Source organism: Lepidochelys kempii, chromosome 11, assembly GCF_965140285.1.
Source record: "Lepidochelys kempii isolate rLepKem1 chromosome 11, rLepKem1.hap1, whole genome shotgun sequence".
Classification (NCBI taxonomy): domain Eukaryota; kingdom Metazoa; phylum Chordata; order Testudines; family Cheloniidae; genus Lepidochelys; species Lepidochelys kempii.
Window position 1 is genome coordinate 70,549,269 of NC_136390.1, and position 18,399 is coordinate 70,567,667.

At 43.0% G+C, this 18,399-nt stretch overlaps 1 protein-coding gene across 2 annotated transcripts in view; it reads left to right on the plus strand.

Moving 5' to 3' along the window:
* DRC11 (dynein regulatory complex subunit 11) overlaps positions 1-18,399 on the plus strand; it is a 158,689-nt gene that overhangs the window by 34,232 nt on the left and 106,058 nt on the right. For both annotated transcript variants that reach the window (XM_073306791.1, XM_073306792.1), the window contains exon 6: positions 1,613-1,818. In XM_073306791.1, coding sequence (XP_073162892.1) covers positions 1,613-1,818 — 206 coding nt within the window. The remainder of the gene's footprint in view (positions 1-1,612; positions 1,819-18,399) is intronic.

Here is an 18,399-nt window from a genome sequence, read left to right on the forward strand (position 1 = left end):
CTTGGTATAAGTGGCACATATTGTTACTTTCTAATAAAATAGTACCCTAAGAATTAACAAGAGATAACAGAATAGTCCCTGCAGCAAGAAGCAGCCACAGCAGATCTCCCTGCCACTGGCTGCCCTTTGTATTCATAAAGTAGGAATTTTCCCACTGCCCTCCACCTCTTGCTCCTATAGGCCAGTTCATGGACTGAGTCTGCCAAGGCCTGGCCAGCTGGTTTAGACTATACGCTAACACACATTCCTCATAAAGAGAGACACTAAGTTGCCCCAGGTCAGAAAAAATGCATGTGTGGTTCTCTCTCTCTCCTCTCAAATCCTTATGCTCAGAAGGGTCAGAGGAGAACCCCTCTCTGCTCACTGGGAAATATTCAACCATAGCCCCAGATTCCTCCATTCATGGGGTTCACACCCCCAACTATTTTCCACTCACACTCCCAGTTCTCTCTCCTACCACCTTTCTTCTCACTGCTCATGGATGAAGAGAACTTTGAGACATAAACAATCATTCCAAATAAAATTACCTCTAGTGAGGGTCCAGCCAGAATCTCCTTTTCGAAAGGCACTCTCCAACAGGATACCCACTGTGTTGTACCAAACAGTACCTGTAAGCCTGTCTATTCACAGAAACAATTATGGCAATCTATAAGAGCAGGATGCAGTAGGGTAGAGTTTTGCTGGCCTAGCTACACAATACCAGGCCTGATGTTATTTCCCTGGCCAATACTTCTACTCATGTAGGTCGCCTTTGAGAACAGCACAGGGAACTGATCTGGAAAATACTTACTGACACAGTAGGAACACATTTTCAGTTTACACAATGGAAAATAAAGTCTAGTAAAGTTTTATTTCAACCCCACAGTTGATGTTTTTCATACTTCTTCGATTGCACAAATGAAAGACTTTCATTTGTATCTATCCTAAAATGCATATATAAAATCAATCAGAAAGCTGAGCTTATTTATTTATTTTTGTAACACTTTATTCTAACTTCTAAGCACCTAAAGTTCTCCTTGGCAGGATTATCTAATCATGGGAAATTTGGGGAGCTCCTTTTTTATTACAGTGTTTGGATTTTTATTTATGAATATATGTTTTACTCAAGGGAAGTGGATTTCCTAAAGGAGTTTTACCAGCTGCCACAGAATACCAGGAAACAACTGACCAAACAGTGCATATAAAAAATGTTAACTGAACAAATTAAAAACAATGCTGTCTAATTAAAAAGAACCACTGGGAAATCCAAACATTTGAAAATTCAATTAAAAAAATCTCTGGCACCCTTCTGACATGGATAAAGTTGGCATTTGCTGCACAGCAGTCTTCTCACCTGTCTCGTTGAGATCCCAGGATCCCACGCTGGAAGGATTGTTTTTGTACATAGCAATTTTGTTAATTAAGGTTGAAACACTAACAATAGACCATTGTGTGTATCCAGGCACTTTTTATGAGCAGGTTTTCTTTTTTTCTCTCTCTCTCCTTTTTTTAATTTTTCACACATAAAACGAGGCTTAGAGAACATGAGTATCAACCGAGCATTCCAACATACGTTAAATTTCTTTAATTTGTACCTTTTATTTTGAATCTCGTTCTCCCTTTTCATTTTCAGAACCCACCTCCTCAGTTCCAAAGGATTAGTGCTTCAGTAGCACGTGCCCAGAATGTGGAAACCAAGAGGTGTGAGGTCCAGGGGAGACATGAGACTGAGTACGAGAATGCTTTGGTATCCATCAAGACCCATCTGAGAGAAATAGAAGGTCCTGACATCAAGGAAAGTCTTCAGGAGCAGATCCGCCAGTGGTTCATTGAGTGCCGGTGAGAAGAAAGAAAATACTTGCACTGTAGCAATAGCATTTGCCTTAGAGGGCCTGATTCTGCCAGCATTATTCTGAGTAGCATCTTTAGTTCCAGTTGGACTACTCATAGAGGAAGGACTACTCGGGGTGAGTAAGGATCACAGAATCTGGCAGAGAGATTAAAATTCAGGACACGTTTAAACTCCACTTCAGTTTGTGTCCTAGCTTTGTGTCTACATCTGAATACTTACAAGGTGTAAGGTAATGCTTCCTGTTAGAATGTTTAGGGAATGAGAGGAATCGTCAAGCCTCCCATCAGACAAAGGAACAGGGATTTGACAGAGTGGATCAAATAACTGGTACTTAGATCCCTTTTCCTGCCACTGGCAGTGTCCAATAGCTAGTGTGAAAATCCCACAAGGAGCCTGATCCTCCAAACACTTAAGCACATATATAATTTTACTTGTGTGCATTCCTATTGACTTCAGCGGAACTTAGCACATGAATAAAGTTAAGCACCTACGTAAGTGTGTGCAAGCTCAGACCACTGATACATATGGACTTCTGAGCAAGTTCAGCTCAGGCAAGTATTCTTTAGTTGATGAAATTCTAGATGTTCAGCTCTAACATGGTATTATTGTTGTGAAATAGCATAATAAGGAAGTACAAATTGCTTGAAAAATACTACTAATCTCCAGTACCAATCTTTGAGATCTGTTAACTAAAAGAAAATTCAGATTCAAATGGCAAATCCAGGGATTTATCAGTCGAGTTTCAACTGCTTTGCACACCTGTTCATGATTACTAATGTATGTTTTGCCATTTTGACTGTTTGCCCAATTTACATGACAAATGGTAGTTTAACTTCAGGAACTGTGTCATCTACATTCCTGGTCATATTTTGCTTTGTTGGTTGTACTTCCCTACAATGTGCCTTCATGTGGTACTCAACTGTCACAAATACAGGCAGTCCTTGACTTTACAACATTCGAGTTACAACAAACGGCACTTACGACGCTTCTACATTGACACCCTGATTCGACTTACGACTATAGGTTTCGAGCTTATGACGCTCGGTCCTACAATGGAATAGGTCGCAGTACCAAGTTACAATGTTCTGACTTACGACGCAATTGTAAGGAACCAGTTCTGTCATAAGTCCGAGGACTGCCTGTAAACTGATATCACCAGTGAGTCTTCATGTGTTTCTAAGATACAAATTTTCTAAATCCTGCTCTGCTTGTGTCTACGTGCTCCATGACTTCCTTTAGTTTCTGTTTAGTACATAACAGTAAGTGTGCGTATGAATTGTTGAAAGCCTGGAAGTTGTAGATAACTGGTGCCAATGATCATTGCATTATAGTGTTGAGCAGTTTTTCCACTCTTACTTACAATGAGTAGTACCTTTGAGAACAATGGGGCTGCTGGTGGATTACTCACTGAGAGCAAGAATGGCAGGGTCTGACCATAAGAATCTGCAAGAGTGAAGGCAAAAATATTCAGATGATAGTCTTCAAAAAGACAGACCTAAAAAGCTTGAGGAAGAGAGTATGTGGAATATGAGCAGTGAAACTAAATGGAAAACCTGGAATATTTTAAAGGACATTATTGATCTGCAGTACACTGAACATTATCTCAACAAAATAAAGTGATAAGGGCCTGGTCCTAAGCCCATGGAAGCTATGGTGAAATTTTACATTGACTTCAGTGGGCACAGAAGAGGCCCTAAAAGACCTGTGTATGTACCTGCTGAGTTTTAAACATCTGAAAATGAAAAGGGAATAACATTAAATATAGGAAAAGAAATTATAGCAGTCATTAAGGGGTCCCATCACTAAACCGGGTTTGAGATGCATAAACACTTAAAATCAGATTCTATAGACACAATGGGTGACATCCTGGCCACACTGAAGCAAATGGGAGATTTGGCATTGATTTCAATGGGGCCAGGACGTCACCCAATATTTTAGTTAATTTGAATCTGGTTCAGTGATATGGGGGTTGTGGTTGTGATTGTGACGCTGACAGACCAGGTGCCATCTCATGCCAAGTCCCCTGGGCCTCACTGAACACTTACAAAGGCATAGATGGAAACCACTCTGGCTTGCCTATATGTTCGTACTGCTGAAATAGATATTAGAGTTATATGAATGTCTTTAGTATTTTGAATTTCTGCAATGCTTGTAGGATGCTGCATGTATTCACCTTACTGATGTCTGTATCCCATGTTATAAGGCAGGGGTGGCCAAACCACAGCTCTTTAACACAACTAGTGTTAAAGTGTGCCTTGCAGAGCCCCCCATATCCCCATCCCATTCTCCACCTACCAGACTGGGGCAGGGGGAGCTCAGGGCTTCTGCCTTCCAGCAGGGTGGTGGGGCTAGGGCCTTCAGCCCTGCCGGAGGCACCTGCCAGGGCTAGGGGCTTCAGCAGAAGTGGGGTGGAAGTGACCCACTCGTAGTGTAAATGATTAGCCAGTTGAATGCACCATGTGAAGAGTTATGGGGAAAGAGTGTTCTCTAAAACTTCCAGTGAAGAATTTGCATACTAACCACAAAGTGAGTCTTTAGTCAGTGAAATGGATAAATTTTTAAACTGTCCCGTTGCAACTGAAAGTACAAGTGATAGTAGGAATTCCTCACAACCTGAGAAGAAAAGTAGTCATAGGTATGACCCTGCTTACTTAAAGTTTGGGTTTTCATTTACTGAGGACCAAAATGATGAACACAGGCTGCAGTGTGTCATCTGCAGTAAACTGTTAGCAAATGAAACCCTAAAACCATCAAAGTTATATAGCCATTTGGAGACAAAGCATTCTAGCTATAAAGACAAGCCTCTTGATTTATTTAAACAAAAAAGCAAAGATTTGGAAACATCACAAAAAACACTTGAATGTGTATCTACTGCCTGGGAGCAAGCATTGCATGCCTCTTGCCTTGTTGTATACCCCATTGCGAAATGTAAAAAAACTCGCACTGTCACTGAGGGGTTAATTTTACCTTCTGCTATTGACATGTGCACTGAAATGTTGGGTGAGTCAGCTGGAAAAAAATTAAAAACAATCCCTATTTCCGATGACACAATACAGAGAAGAATTTGCGATATATAAGAAGAAGACATCAAACTACAAACAACTGATCATTTTTCAGTAAACGACTGTTTTCTTTTACAATTAGATGAATCTACAGATGTCTCAAACTGTGCTACCTTGGTGGTTTATGTGAGGCATGTATGGGAAAGTGATTTTCAAGAACAGTACTTGTTTAGTGCGGATTTGCCTATTTCTACTACTGCTGCTGATATATTTGTTACACTAGCTAATGACTTGGAGTCGGTGGGATTGAGCTGGTCAAAGTGTGCTGGTATTACAAATGATGGGGCTGCTTCAGTGACCAGTAGGGAAACTTTCAGGAGCTGTTCAAAGAATCCTTTTGAAAGCATCCAGTGAAACGTGGGACCACAGTTTCCTGCACAGGGAGGCATGAGCAGCTAAAGACATGTACCTGAGCATCACTAAACTCTTAAAGATGTTGTCAAAACTGTGAATTACATCAAACAAAATGCCAGGAATTCACAATGCTTACAAGTTTTCAGTCAGGAAATGGGCAGTGCACATGTACATCTGCTTTACCATGCTGAGGTTCATTGGCTATCCTGTGGTAAAGTGTTGTCTCATGTATACAAACTTAAAAGTGAGTTGGCAGCTTTTCTTAAAGAAAAAAAGTGTCACCTGGCAGAGCACTTCAGTAACAACACATGGCTTGCTCGAATTGCATATCTGGGAGATGTATTCGATCAGCTGAATGATTTGAATTTGTCTGTACAGGGCAGAGGGCACAATTGCTTTGAGTAGACTGACAGAATTGCTGCATTCAAAAATACCCTCTCCCTGTGGAACAAACATGCTTCAAATGATAGGATGGACATGTTTCGTAACGTGTCTCTAGAAACAAAATAATGGAAATATTCTGCTAGCCCAGAAGCACTGAAGAAAATTATCAGTAATCATTTAACTAAGATTAGTTAAACACACAAGATTCTGTGATTACTTTTCAGATGAGCAACTGAAGGGAGAAGAATGGGTACAGGATCCATTTGAAGTTGTGTTGGAAAACATGCGTCTACCTATGAAGCAAGAATCTCAACTGGTCGAGTTATCTTGTGATCGCAATATACAAAGAAAATATACCGAAATGACCCTTCCCCAATTTTTGTGCAGTGCTCCTGGAGAATAGCCTTCTCTTGCTTTCCATGCTATTGGAGTCATTTTGCCTTTCAGTACAACATATTTGCACGAAACTGGATTCTCTGCCTTGACTCAACTAAAGAATAAAAGCAGGAACAGACTGGATGTTGAACACAACCTTCAGATTGTGCTGACTACAATTACACCAAACTTTGATAAACTCATCAAAGAGAAGCAAGGTCAAGTTTCTCATAAAGTGGAACCTAGGATTTATTATACTGTTGATAATGTGTTCCTCTTGATGTTGATTTCTGCTTTTAACTTTCTGACTGTTGAGCTGCTTTAACTTAGTATCATTGTTGTTGTTGTTGTTACATGTAGTGGATAATAAATATTTTGGGGGCAAAATACTAGTGTGTTTTCTACTTAAGATATTTACTGGGTCAGGTCTGGCCATCAATGTTTATAAATGGGTCCTGGTCCAAAAAGGTTTGAGAATCAGTGCCCTAAAGGACATATAAAGCTTGCATATTATAGTAACTACTTTCATCTTTTTGAACCTAAGACTATATCTCATTTGCATATGTATGTTTACCTGCTTTAACCTTGTAAATAATTCTCTTTTCTTTTTCCTAGTTAATAAACCTTTAGTTAGTTTATTATAGGACTGGCTACAAGCATTTGGTCAGAGATCTAGGGTACACTTGAGCTGGGATGACTGGTCCTTTGGGACTGGGAGTAACCTAAATATTGATGTGATTTTTGGTGTCAAGGACCATCTATCACTAAGTCCAGCTTGCCTGGCTGGGAAGATAGATCGGAGTACCCAAGGGGACTGTCTGTGACTCCATGTTAAGGGGGTTATGCTTGAGAAGTTCACACTTGATACTTGGCTGATGAAATCTAAGTATAGAACACACAACCAGTTTGGGGTTCATGCCCTGTTTCTTGACAGTCTGCCCTGAGGTTGGCACTCACAGTCTTCAGCCACTCCATAAGTGGTCTTCAGCCACTCCATAAGTCACAATGAATTATCTGCCCTCCTTTTTGCTCTCTATGGGAGGCTTCACGTAACTGACCAAAACAAGCTTCCCACAGACATATTCATTTCCATCTAAATAGGTAAGAAGAGAATCTGCAGATTTCTAAACATGGAAGGGTTGTGTAACATGTAGAGCTAAACTGTTGGCATGATGAACCTTCTAATAGTAGAAAAATTTCTGTGTCCTGTTCCTTGCATGCCTCACTGATCAGAGGCTGAACATTTGAAGTGCCAAGATTTACGTTTCTTATTACATGCCAGGATATATTTTTAATTGCCTTAAAATTAAGAAACAAGATAAACTTTTAAATGTTGCTTATAAATTGTCCTTTAACTAAAACTTTTGATTGATTTTATGATCTTCCATTGTCTATTAAAAATCCAATAACTGAAGAAGGTTTACAAAGGTCCTTTTCTTTCTGATAAATTATGTTACATATACTAAAAAAATAAAACCCAAGCTTATTCATTCCTCCCATGCCTTATATTCAATTGGCAAAGGGTGTGACAGCACGTACAATTAGCAGGTGTTGTCTTTCAAGACAGCTGTTATTGTATTATAAATACAATGGGCAGATATTGAATTTCCCCACTTGTAAAAGGCAGTGCTGCTATAAATATTTACCCTCTTTCTTTGCAGAAAAGACCAAGCGTGGCGTCAGTCATTCTTAAATCCAAGACAGTTTTTATGGGGATAGAGGTCCTAATAAACCTTCCCAACAGAATAAAATAAATGCAAAGGTCTGTTTTTTGCTGTAGCCCTGTCACTGGGGTCTTACTGGAGAATTCTACATTTCTTGTTTTATAACTTCTTTCCTTTTATGATCCTGGCTTTAGCTCTGCTATGCATCATTCTGCTTATCTATTTGTGTGCTTATTTGCCTGAATCTGTACCTCTCTGCCGGGTGAATCATTTACTTGAAAATTTCAAAGCTTCTGTTTTGTCTGGGTCCTGCGAACCACCCTGGAAAATAAGGGTAATTGTTAAAAGCTTAAAATCATTTAAAGAAGTATAGCCACTCACATTAGAGAAATGCAGTGTGCATAATGGTCTCTTATTTATCACAACTGTCCTTACGAATTGTGGAACAAGGATACAAATATTCCAAACTTAATAGCATCTGTAATGAAATCCCTCCCAGTTGTTCCAGGTTTCAGCCACTCAACTCCCAGAGAAGCCCCCACACATCACATTGACAATGCAGAGGTTTATGTTGTTATGGAAATTAGAAGTTACATAACTAGGGCTTCGGTTTTATTCAAGATGTAGGAAGCATTTTTCTGCAAATTGAGTCCTTTTGGGGTTTCACATGCATGTGCACCATGAACTAACTGCCACTCTTCTCTCTCCATTGAAAAGTTTGCAAAAAGGTGGGGAGAGCAGAAGCAGCATGAAAAATAGTAAGGAGTCCGGTGGCACCTTAGAGACTAACAGATTTATTTCAGCATAAGCTTTCGTAGGTAAAAACCTCACTTCTTCAGATGCATGGAGTGAAAATTACAGATGCAGACATAAATATACTGACACATGAAGAGAAGGGAGACACTCTCCCTTGTAATTTTCACTCCATACATCTGAAGAAGTGAGGTTTTTACCCACGAAAGCTTATGCTCAAATGAATCTCTTAGTCTCTAAGGTGCCACCGGACTCCTTGTTGTTTTTGTGGATAGAAACTAACACGGCTACCCTCTGATACATGAAAAATAGTGTTTCTTATATGCTTTTTATTGCTGGTTTAAACCTAAAACCACAACCCTGAACACAACAGCAGCACTCGCTTGTAGTTCTTCAAAGTAACTACCTCTTAGTGTGTGATAACTGCAAACCCAAGCTACAGTCAGCACTAAACAGTCAAAAGACATGAAAGAGCTCCTGTGTACATTGAATAAAAAAAGTAACACCTTTGTCAAATTTCTTGGGATAATGAATTTAGATTCATTTTGGAAGGAAGTCAAGATGAAAAATCAGAACTCAAGATGAGGTTTTTATTACTTGAGATAGCCTCAAGAGTCACAAGGGAGAGCCTAATATACAGGATTGGCTGTAATATATCTTATGCCCTCTAGCTGTAACAAATTATTTTGTGAATTTCTTGGAGGATTTATATGTCTCGGCTCAGTGCTCCAGGGAACATTTCATCAGTGGCATTGCTGACCTAATAACAGGGGAGCTAAGTATTAGCAACTTTTATGTACATGTTATGTGTTATTCCCACAGATTTGGGGATTGCTTTTCTGGGGGAAGGAGGCAGCCAGGGATAAATGTGCTCTCATAATAGGCTTATACTTTACTGATTAGCTTTGAAAGATCCTCTTTCTCGGCCTGTTGACTTGAGTACTGTCAAAATGAACCATCTGAGCTTCACTGTGAATGAATGAGACTCATTTTAAAGCAGGCGGTTCCTGTGTTTTATTGATTCATTTTAAGCATTCCTGACTGCCAGCTCAGCCTTTGATCAAGAGGGGAGTAGAAAAGAAATAGGAGGTGATCACGTTATATTTTCCTTTTTCATAAGACTGTTTTGTTGGGCTGAGATTAATGCCAAGATGCTTGTTCACAGGACTCCATGGGAAGCAGAGAGGGAGGAACAGAAAAAGGCGGGAAGGAGATGAATGGAGGAAGAGTTTTTTCATACTGAAAGTCAACAGACTAGGGAAAGCATTTATTTGTGTAAGGCTGGGGCTGCCATATTACATTTCACATTCTGTACTCATTACTCTTTCTAAAGGTAATTTTACTGTTTGTGAAGGGTGCTGGATGACAGCTTCAGCAACTGAAGTCCTGCCCACGGGATGGAGATAGCTTTGAGCCGTAGTAATGCTGAGCAGTGGCCCCAGCACTGTACCTCATCCCTGATTTGGAGTAACTGCTTCTCTGGGTCCAAGAGGACATACCCGTTCTTTCAAGCAGTCTGAAAAAAGCCTGACTTCTTGGTACACCACATCGTCAGCCCTGGCTGGAATGCTCTAGCTATGAATAACCCATGCAATAGGATGATAGTACACAAAAGGCAGAAAGCAACTAATAGCAAAATAGCTTCTCCGATTTTTACTATAAAAAACATAATTAAAAAAAGACAGCTGTTTAACAACAGGCTGCAACCTGGACATCCTGAGGATGTCTTGCCATGAGATAAAGTTGGAGGTCAGCCTGTTCATCGCAGTCATCTCTCTTTACAACTGTCTGGTCACTACTCACCTCCCCTGGTCCGCCATTTAGTATTACTCTTCTATAGGAACCTTTCCTAGCTTGCTTTTCTGATAGCTGGCCCTTTAAATTCAGCAGACACAAGATTTGAATCCTCAAAGAAACCACCACCTCCCACTCTTCCAGCTTATAAATATTCCCAGTATGTCCTTCGCTCTGATTGAGGAGATGGTGGCACATACTCACAGGTCTTTGGTACCACATGCATGTGCCAGCCCATACAGAACCAAAAATTCAGAGCAAGGCTATTGAAGAAGCCATTGCCATGTCCCCTCAGATCTGTTCAATCATTGCAAGTGATGAGGACACAACTCCCTTAAGTCCTGTCTATCAATTGGCAGAGACACAAAGCTTGTTGTCTGGGCAGCCTGGGATGTTACTACAGGTGTATCAAGACAAATGCAATAGCAGTGCAGAGATGGTTGTGGCTCCATGGGTATGATCTGTCACAGGAGGTTTATAACTGAGGGCCTTCCATTCAAGACACTGGATCTGTTTAAAGAGCAGTTGGAAAATTTCTCATTGACTTGAGAACAGGATCAGATTTTTCTTGTAAGAAGGCTGGTACAGGAGCAGGGCCTGTTACGGATGTCCTCAGAAGTCTTTCCATGAACTGTGTGTTTTGGAGAAGTAGAAATCCACACACCAGAAGATGCTGCCGGTTCCCTGAACCAGGTACATCCTTTGCACCTGCTTCAGCTACCCAGTGAGTTAGAAGATACACCTGGAAGCCTGTAACTCACCTCTTTTTGTTTTGGGGAATATCTGGGTAACTTCTTAAACACATCTACCCGTAATAATTCTATTCCATACAGACCAGAAAAAATGAAGAGGTTAGTTCAGTCAGTTCCACTTTCGGTCACTCTCCAGCCCCTTTCCTCACCTTTTTTCAGGTATCCTTCCCATTTGCTGAGAGATTAAGTAAACTCCGCTTTTTCTAGTGGAACCTATAGAAGATGTTCCTCATCAGTACTGAGGAAAGAGGGCTTTACTCCTGCTACATCTTTGTTCACAAAAGACAAGAGGAATTAATTATATTTTGACTTGGATAAGCCTCAACAGGTTCATCTATATTTTCAGATACAAGAGAGTAACAAACTAAGATTTTGCATAGGCAAGAATCACTACTAGTACAAAGTGCTCCCCATTGGCCTATCCATAGCAACCATAAAATCATCAACAGGTATCCTGCACATTTTCTTGAATTCAGTTCAGGGGACCAGCTCTGTCACGTTGGGTGCCTTAACCCACTTCCTGTTTCAGTCACTGTATCTCTGAATCAGACAATCATACCATGCCATATGGTAACTTCCACAGGAGGCACCATCAACTCCATGAGAGCAATGGCCTTTCTACCACAGGATATATTTCTGGAGATACTGAATACCACCAGGAGCAGGCCTTGAAGAGTCAGCAGTATTATATTTTCAAAATAAAGTCTGACAATTTATTCTTGGTGTGAACTGCTTAATACTTGAGCTTGCAGGCTGCTAAGCTGAAACATGGATGGATTTTTCCTTTACAAAAGGAAGAGTAAAACTAAGAATATTTTATAATTAAGGAAATGTAAACACTAATGGGCAATGTATGGGTCTTCCCTCACTTGTCTAATAAGCTTCCATAAGCGTATCTAGTTATTACATGTACTAATTTTGGTAGAAATATTGAGGACTTGAAAGACCAAAGAAAATGGAGTGCAAATGCATGACTTTCTCAGCAGAAGAGAAGCCAAAATCAATAGCCCAACTTCCCATGTAATGTTCCTTTGAACAGAGGAAAAGTAACATTATGATAAATGTGAGTATTGTTTTTGTGGGGCAGGAAAAAAAGAGCAAGATGAAAATTACCCAGCAAGATGATTCACATGATTCACCCAGCAAGAACAACATGTGAAGAGGCCAAATCTGTAGCCATGATTATACCGGCCATTTCCCACTGATGGGAGTCAAAACTCTGGATTTGTTAGCAATTTAAACAATGACAAATTTAGTTGTCTTTTCTGGTTGCTTGGACACCCCTCTCCTCCCTGTCCAATTTAAAAGTGTGAACCCCTCTATTTCTAAAAGGAGTGTCATGTGAAATTCAGTCCATGTGTAGCTAACCTGCTTTATAGGGTGTTGCTGGATTTACAGGGGGCAGGGGACACTTTGGAAGCTTCTGTGCAGTGGCAAAAGTTGCCTACTTCAGTGCATTCTGAAAATTTATGAGTGTGCTGATATTAATGGAGGTGGCTTGATGGCTTTTGGGGGGGATCTGCCGGAAGCCCTGTGGTTCATATATTTTTCATACTTGGTGAAACAGATAAATCTTTGTGGCATGCATCTAAAACACACCAGTTGAAGCCCAGTGTCAGGCCTCCAGAGAGAAATTGATAATTTCACTAGCTCTGCTTTCTGAAACATTACTAACTGTGAAGCATTTCACTTCACATTCGCATAAGGCTTCTGAGTTTATACTTCAAATTAAAACAATTGCCAGTTCTACCAGGTGATTTGAAACATATGCAAAGGACTCTGCTACTATTCTTTAATTTCTTTAATTTAATGTCAAAACTTTGAAGTAATCGAGGAGCCTAAAATATGTCTTAGGTGGAAACAAAGATTCCTACAACTTAAGAGTTGTGGGAAGGCGGAGGGGGTCACAGTGCATCCTGGGTCCTGTCCCAATGCCCTGTGATGCATAGCTTTGCATCCCAGAAATCCCTGTGCTTCTGTCTGCATTTTGCGCCATCTTTCAACGGTTTGTGTACTGCGCGCTCTGCCTCTTTCAGCAAACCGGGAAGAATTAGTAGGGGAAGCAAAAGTGAATGGGAATCTGGGAGGCAGTGACCATGAGATGGTTGAGTTCAGGATCCTGACACAGGGAAGAAAGGTAAGCAGCAGGATACGGACCCTGGACTTCAGGAAAGCAGACTTCGACTCCCTCAGGGAATGGATGGGTAGGATTCCCTGGGGGACTATCATGAAGGGGAAAGGAGTCCAGGAGAGCTGGCTGTATTTCAAAGAATCCCTGTTGAGGTTACAGGGACAAACCACCCCAATGTGTCGAAAGAATAGTAAGTATGGCAGGCGACCAGCTTGGCTTAACGGTGAAATCCTAGCAGATCTTAAGCATAAAAAAGAAGCTTACAAGAAGTGGAAGGTTGGACATATGACCAGGGAAGAGTATAAAAATATTGCTCGGGCATGTAGGAATGAAATTGGGAGGGCCAAATCGCACCTGGAGCTGCAGCTAGCGAGAGATGTTAAGAGTAACAAGAAGGGTTTCTTCAGGTATGTTGGCAACAAGAAGAAAGCCAAGGAAAGTGTGGGCCCCTTAATGAATGAGGGAGGCAACCTAGTGACGGAGGATGTGGAAAAAGCTAATGTACTCAATGCTTTTTTTGCCTCCGTCTTCACGAACAAGGTCAGCTCCCAGACTGCTGTGCTGGGCATCACAACATGGGGAATAGATGGCCAGCCCTCTGTGGAAAAAGAGGTGGTTAGGGACTATTTAGAAAAACTGGACGTGCACAAGTCCATGGGGCCGGATGAGTTGCATCCGAGAGTGCTAAAGGAACTGACGGCTGTGATTGCAGAGCCATTGGCCATTATCTTTGAAACTCGTGGTGAACGGGGGAAGTCCTGGATATCTGGAAAAAGGCTAATGTACTGCCAATCTTTAAAAAAGGGAAGAAGGAGGATCTTGGGAACTACAGGCCAGTAAGCCTCACTTCAGTCCCCGGAAAAATCATGGAGCAGGTCCTCAAAGAATCAATCCTGAAGCACTTACATGAGAGGAAAGTGATCAGGAACAGTCAGCATGGATTTACCAAGGGAAGGTCATGCCTGACTAATCTAATCGCCTTCTATGATGAGATTACTGGTTCTGTGGATGAAGGGAAAGCAGTGGATGTATTGTATCTTGACTTTAGCAAAGCTTTTGACAAGGTCTCCCACAGTATTCTTGTCAGCAAGTTAAGGAAGTATGGGCTGGATGAATGCACTATAACGTGGGTAGAAAGTTGGCTAGATTGTCGGGCTCAATGGGTAGTGATCAATGGCTCCATGTCTAGTTGGCAGCCGGTGTCAAGTGGAGTGCCCCAGGGGTCGGTCCTGGGGCCGGTTTTGTTCAATATCTTCATAAATGATCTGGAGGATGGTGTGGATTGCACTCTCAGCAAATTTGCGGATGATACTAAACGGGGAGGAGTGGTAGATACGCTGGAGGGCAGGGATAGGATATAGAGGGACCTAGACAAATTGGAGGATTGGGCCAAAAGAAATCTGATGAGGTTCAATAAGGATAAGTGCAGGGTCCTGCACTTAGGACAGAAGAACCCAATGCACAGCTACAGACTAGAGACCGAATGGTTAGGCAGCAGTTCTGCAGAAAAGGACCTAGGGGTGACAGTGGACAAGAAGCTGGATATGAGCCAGCAGTGTGCCCTTGTTGCCAAGAAGGCCAATGGCATTTTGGGATGTATAAGTAGGGGCATAGCGAGCAGATCGAGGGACGTGATCGTTCCCCTCTATTTGGCATTGGTGAGGCCTCATCTGGAGTACTGTGTCCAGTTTTGGGCCCCACACTACAAGAAGGATGTGGATAAATTGGAGAGAGTCCAGCGAAGGGCAACAAAAATGATTAGGGGTCTGGAACACAAGAGTTATGAGGAGAGGCTGAGGGAACTGGGATTGTTTAGTCTGCAGAAGAGAAGAATGAGGGGGGATTTGATAGCTGCTTTCAACTACCTGAGAGGTAGTTCCAGAGAGGATGGTTCTAGACTATTCTCAGTGGTGGAAGAGGACAGGACAAGGAGTAATGGTCTCAAGTTGCAGTGGGGGAGGTTTAGGTTGGATATTAGGAAAAAAATTTTCACTAGGAGGGTGGTGAAACACTGGAATGCGTTGCCTAGGGAGGTGGTGGAATCTCCTTCCTTAGAAGTTTTTAAGGTCAGGCTTGACAAAGCCCTGGCTGGGATGATTTAATTGGGTATGGGTCCTGCTTTTGAGCAGGGGGTTGGACTAAATGACCTCCTGAGGTCCCTTCCAACCCTGATATTCTATGATTCTATGATTCTATGATTCTTCGGTCTTCAGGGATGGATCCCGCACTGTTGACCAATATGCTGCTCGCTCTCACTAACACATCACGAGTGGCAGTGGAGTTATTCCTTAAATTACAAAGGCAAAAGGAGTTCAACATTGATCTTGCCACACATATTAGCTACAACATGAGATTGCTTGTGGCATTCATGGAGGTGCTGATCACAGTGGAACGCTGCTTTTGGGCTCAGGAAACAAGCACTAAGTGGTGGGATCACGTCATCGTGAACGTCTGGGATTACGAGCAGTGGTTGCAGAACTTTCGCATCAGGAAAGCCACATTCTTGGGACTGTGTGATGAGCCTGCCCCAGCCCTGTGGCACAAGGACATCAGAATGAGAGCTTCCCTGTCATTGGAAAAGCACATGGCAATTGCACTGTGGAAGCTGGCTGCTCCAGACTGCTACCGATTGGTCGCTAATCAGTTTGGAGTGGAAAATCGACCATTGGACTCATCTTGTACTCCTTTTCTTGATGGAAGTGTGAAGGACCATTAATCGCATACTGCTCCGAAAGACCATGACTCTGGGCAACGTGCATGACATTGTGGATGGCTTTGCACAAATGGGCTTCCCAAATGTGGAGGGGCGATAGATGGCATGCATATTCCAATTCTGGCACCAGACCACTTAGCCACCAATTACATTAATCGGAAGGGGTATAGAAATACACGGTGACAGGGCAGGAGTGGAATGCAGCGGGTACAGACTGAAGCCAGGAGGTTGTTAAGTATGTTGGCAGTTTCTGGGGGGAGCATAGGAAAGAGCATAGGAAAGCGACAGCAGCTTCAGGGGAGGGTAGGCGCAGAGCTGATTGGTTTGCAGTGCTATTAGCTCCATAATGTTTAAGAGCCGCTCCGTGGCTTCGTTCTGATGCAATGCATTCTCCTTTTGGTCCCTCTTCTCGCTGTTCCACCACTCCTTCAAGTCTTGTTTTTCGGCCATGGAGTGCATCATGACATCACGCAGAAAGTCTTCTTTAGTTCTTCGTGGCTGCTTTATAATTCTATGCAGCCGTTCAGACGGCGATAACAAAGAGGGAGGCTGGGCTCCCAAGGTCATACCTGTGAAGTCAAAATGCAACATTTCACAGAAGTAGTATTGTTTGCAACACACAGGCCACTGATTCAGTGATTTAAAACACAGCCACTATTCACATACCTGTCACTAAATGGCTGACCCCAGGCAAGCACACATGAGCCACAAGACCCCCAGAATGGTAAGTGACTGCAGGGGCAGGGGAAATCACTCTTCCTGGACCCTGCTGTACACTGGGCATGTGGCTGTTGGGGAGAGCCAGCACTGAAGGGGGGGCCTTATAAACATTCCTGTCCCCACATTTTCCACAGGCTGTGTTCATTATGGAAGATATCTCGCTGCTGAGGGTGAGCAGGGAATCAAGGGAGGGTCTTCTTCAAGACTGCAGCTTCCACCCTGGCCCTTATGCAGCTTGCCTGTGTGCAGCAATGGTCGTCCCCCGGCTATGACGGCACAGTGGCATGGGAAAGTTACCTTTAATGGCGCAAGAAACAAAGCAGCTCTGCCAAAGAACCTATGGCAGTGGATTGCCCAGTATCTCCATGAGAGTTTCATGGAGATCACTGAGGCAGATTCCCAGGAAGTGAGGGAGTCAATCAACACCCTGTTCCACCACTCAGACTAGGCATGTGGTGGTACATGCATCATACAGACACAAGCCAGCTTTCTGCAACCCTCCTGCCCCCAACAACTCGCTTCAGCGATTCCCAAAATCAAAGCCACTTACCAGGGGCCTCCTCTCCTGTTTGCGCTTCGCAAGCTCCGACAGCTGTGACTGGCTAGCCTCCTCCAGGGTAGAGAAGAGCTCCTGGCTGCATGCATCTCTGACCTCCAAGTCGCCCTCTGCTTTGGGTCACCCTCCTCATCCAAGATTTCCTCCTCCTGGTTCAGTCCACTCTCAACTGGCATGCGAGCCACCGAAGTATCCAGAGTGGCCTTCGCGGTGGAGGTGGAGTCGCCACCGAGTATCACATCCAGCTCTTTGTAGAACCGGCAGCTCGTGGGCGCAGCACTGGAGTGGCAGTTTGCCTCCCGCACCTTGTGGTAGGCGTTCCACAGCTCCTTCACTTTGACCCTGCACTGCAGTATGGCCCCTTTCTGTTATGCATCGTGAAAAAGGCTAATGTAGTGCCAATCTTTAAAAAAGGGAAGAAGGAGGATCCTGGGAACTACAGGCCGGTCAGCCTCACCTCAGTCCCTGGAAAAATCATGGAGCAGGTCCTCAAAGAATCAATCCTGAAGCACTTGCATGAGAGAAAAGTGATCAGGAACAGCCAGCATGGATTCACCAAGGGAAGGTCATGCCTGACTAATCTAATCGCCTTTTATGATGAGATTACTGGTTCTGTGGATGAAGGGAAAGCAGTGGATGTATTGTTTCTTGACTTTAGCAAAGCTTTTGACACGGTCTCCCACAGTATTCTTGTCAGCAAGTTAAGGAAGTATGGGCTGGATGAATGCACTATAAGGTGGGTAGAAAGCTGGCTAGATTGTCGGGCTCAACGGGTAGTGATCAATGGCTCCATGTCTAGTTGGCAGCCGGTATCAAGTGGAGTGCCCCAAGGGTCGGTCCTGGGGCCGGTTTTGTTCAATATCTTCATAAATGATCTGGAGGATGCTGTGGATTGCACTCTCAGCAAATTTGCGGATGATACTAAACTGGGAGGAGTGGTAGATACGCTGGAGGGGAGGGATAGGATACAGAAGGACCTAGACAAATTGGAGGATTGGGCCAAAAGAAATCTGATGAGGTTCAATAAGGATAAGTGCAGGGTCCTGCACTTAGGACGGAAGAACCCAATGCACAGCTACAGACTAGGGACCGAATGGCTAGGCAGCAGTCCTGCGGAAAAGGACCTAGGGGTGACAGTGAACGAGAAGCTGGATATGAGTCAGCAGTGTGCCCTTGTTGCCAAGAAGGCCAATGGCATTTTGGGATGTATAAGTAGGGGCATAGCGAGCAGATCGAGGGACGTGATCGTTCCCCTCTATTTGGCATTGGTGAGGCCTCATCTGGAGTACTGTGTCCAGTTTTGGACCCCT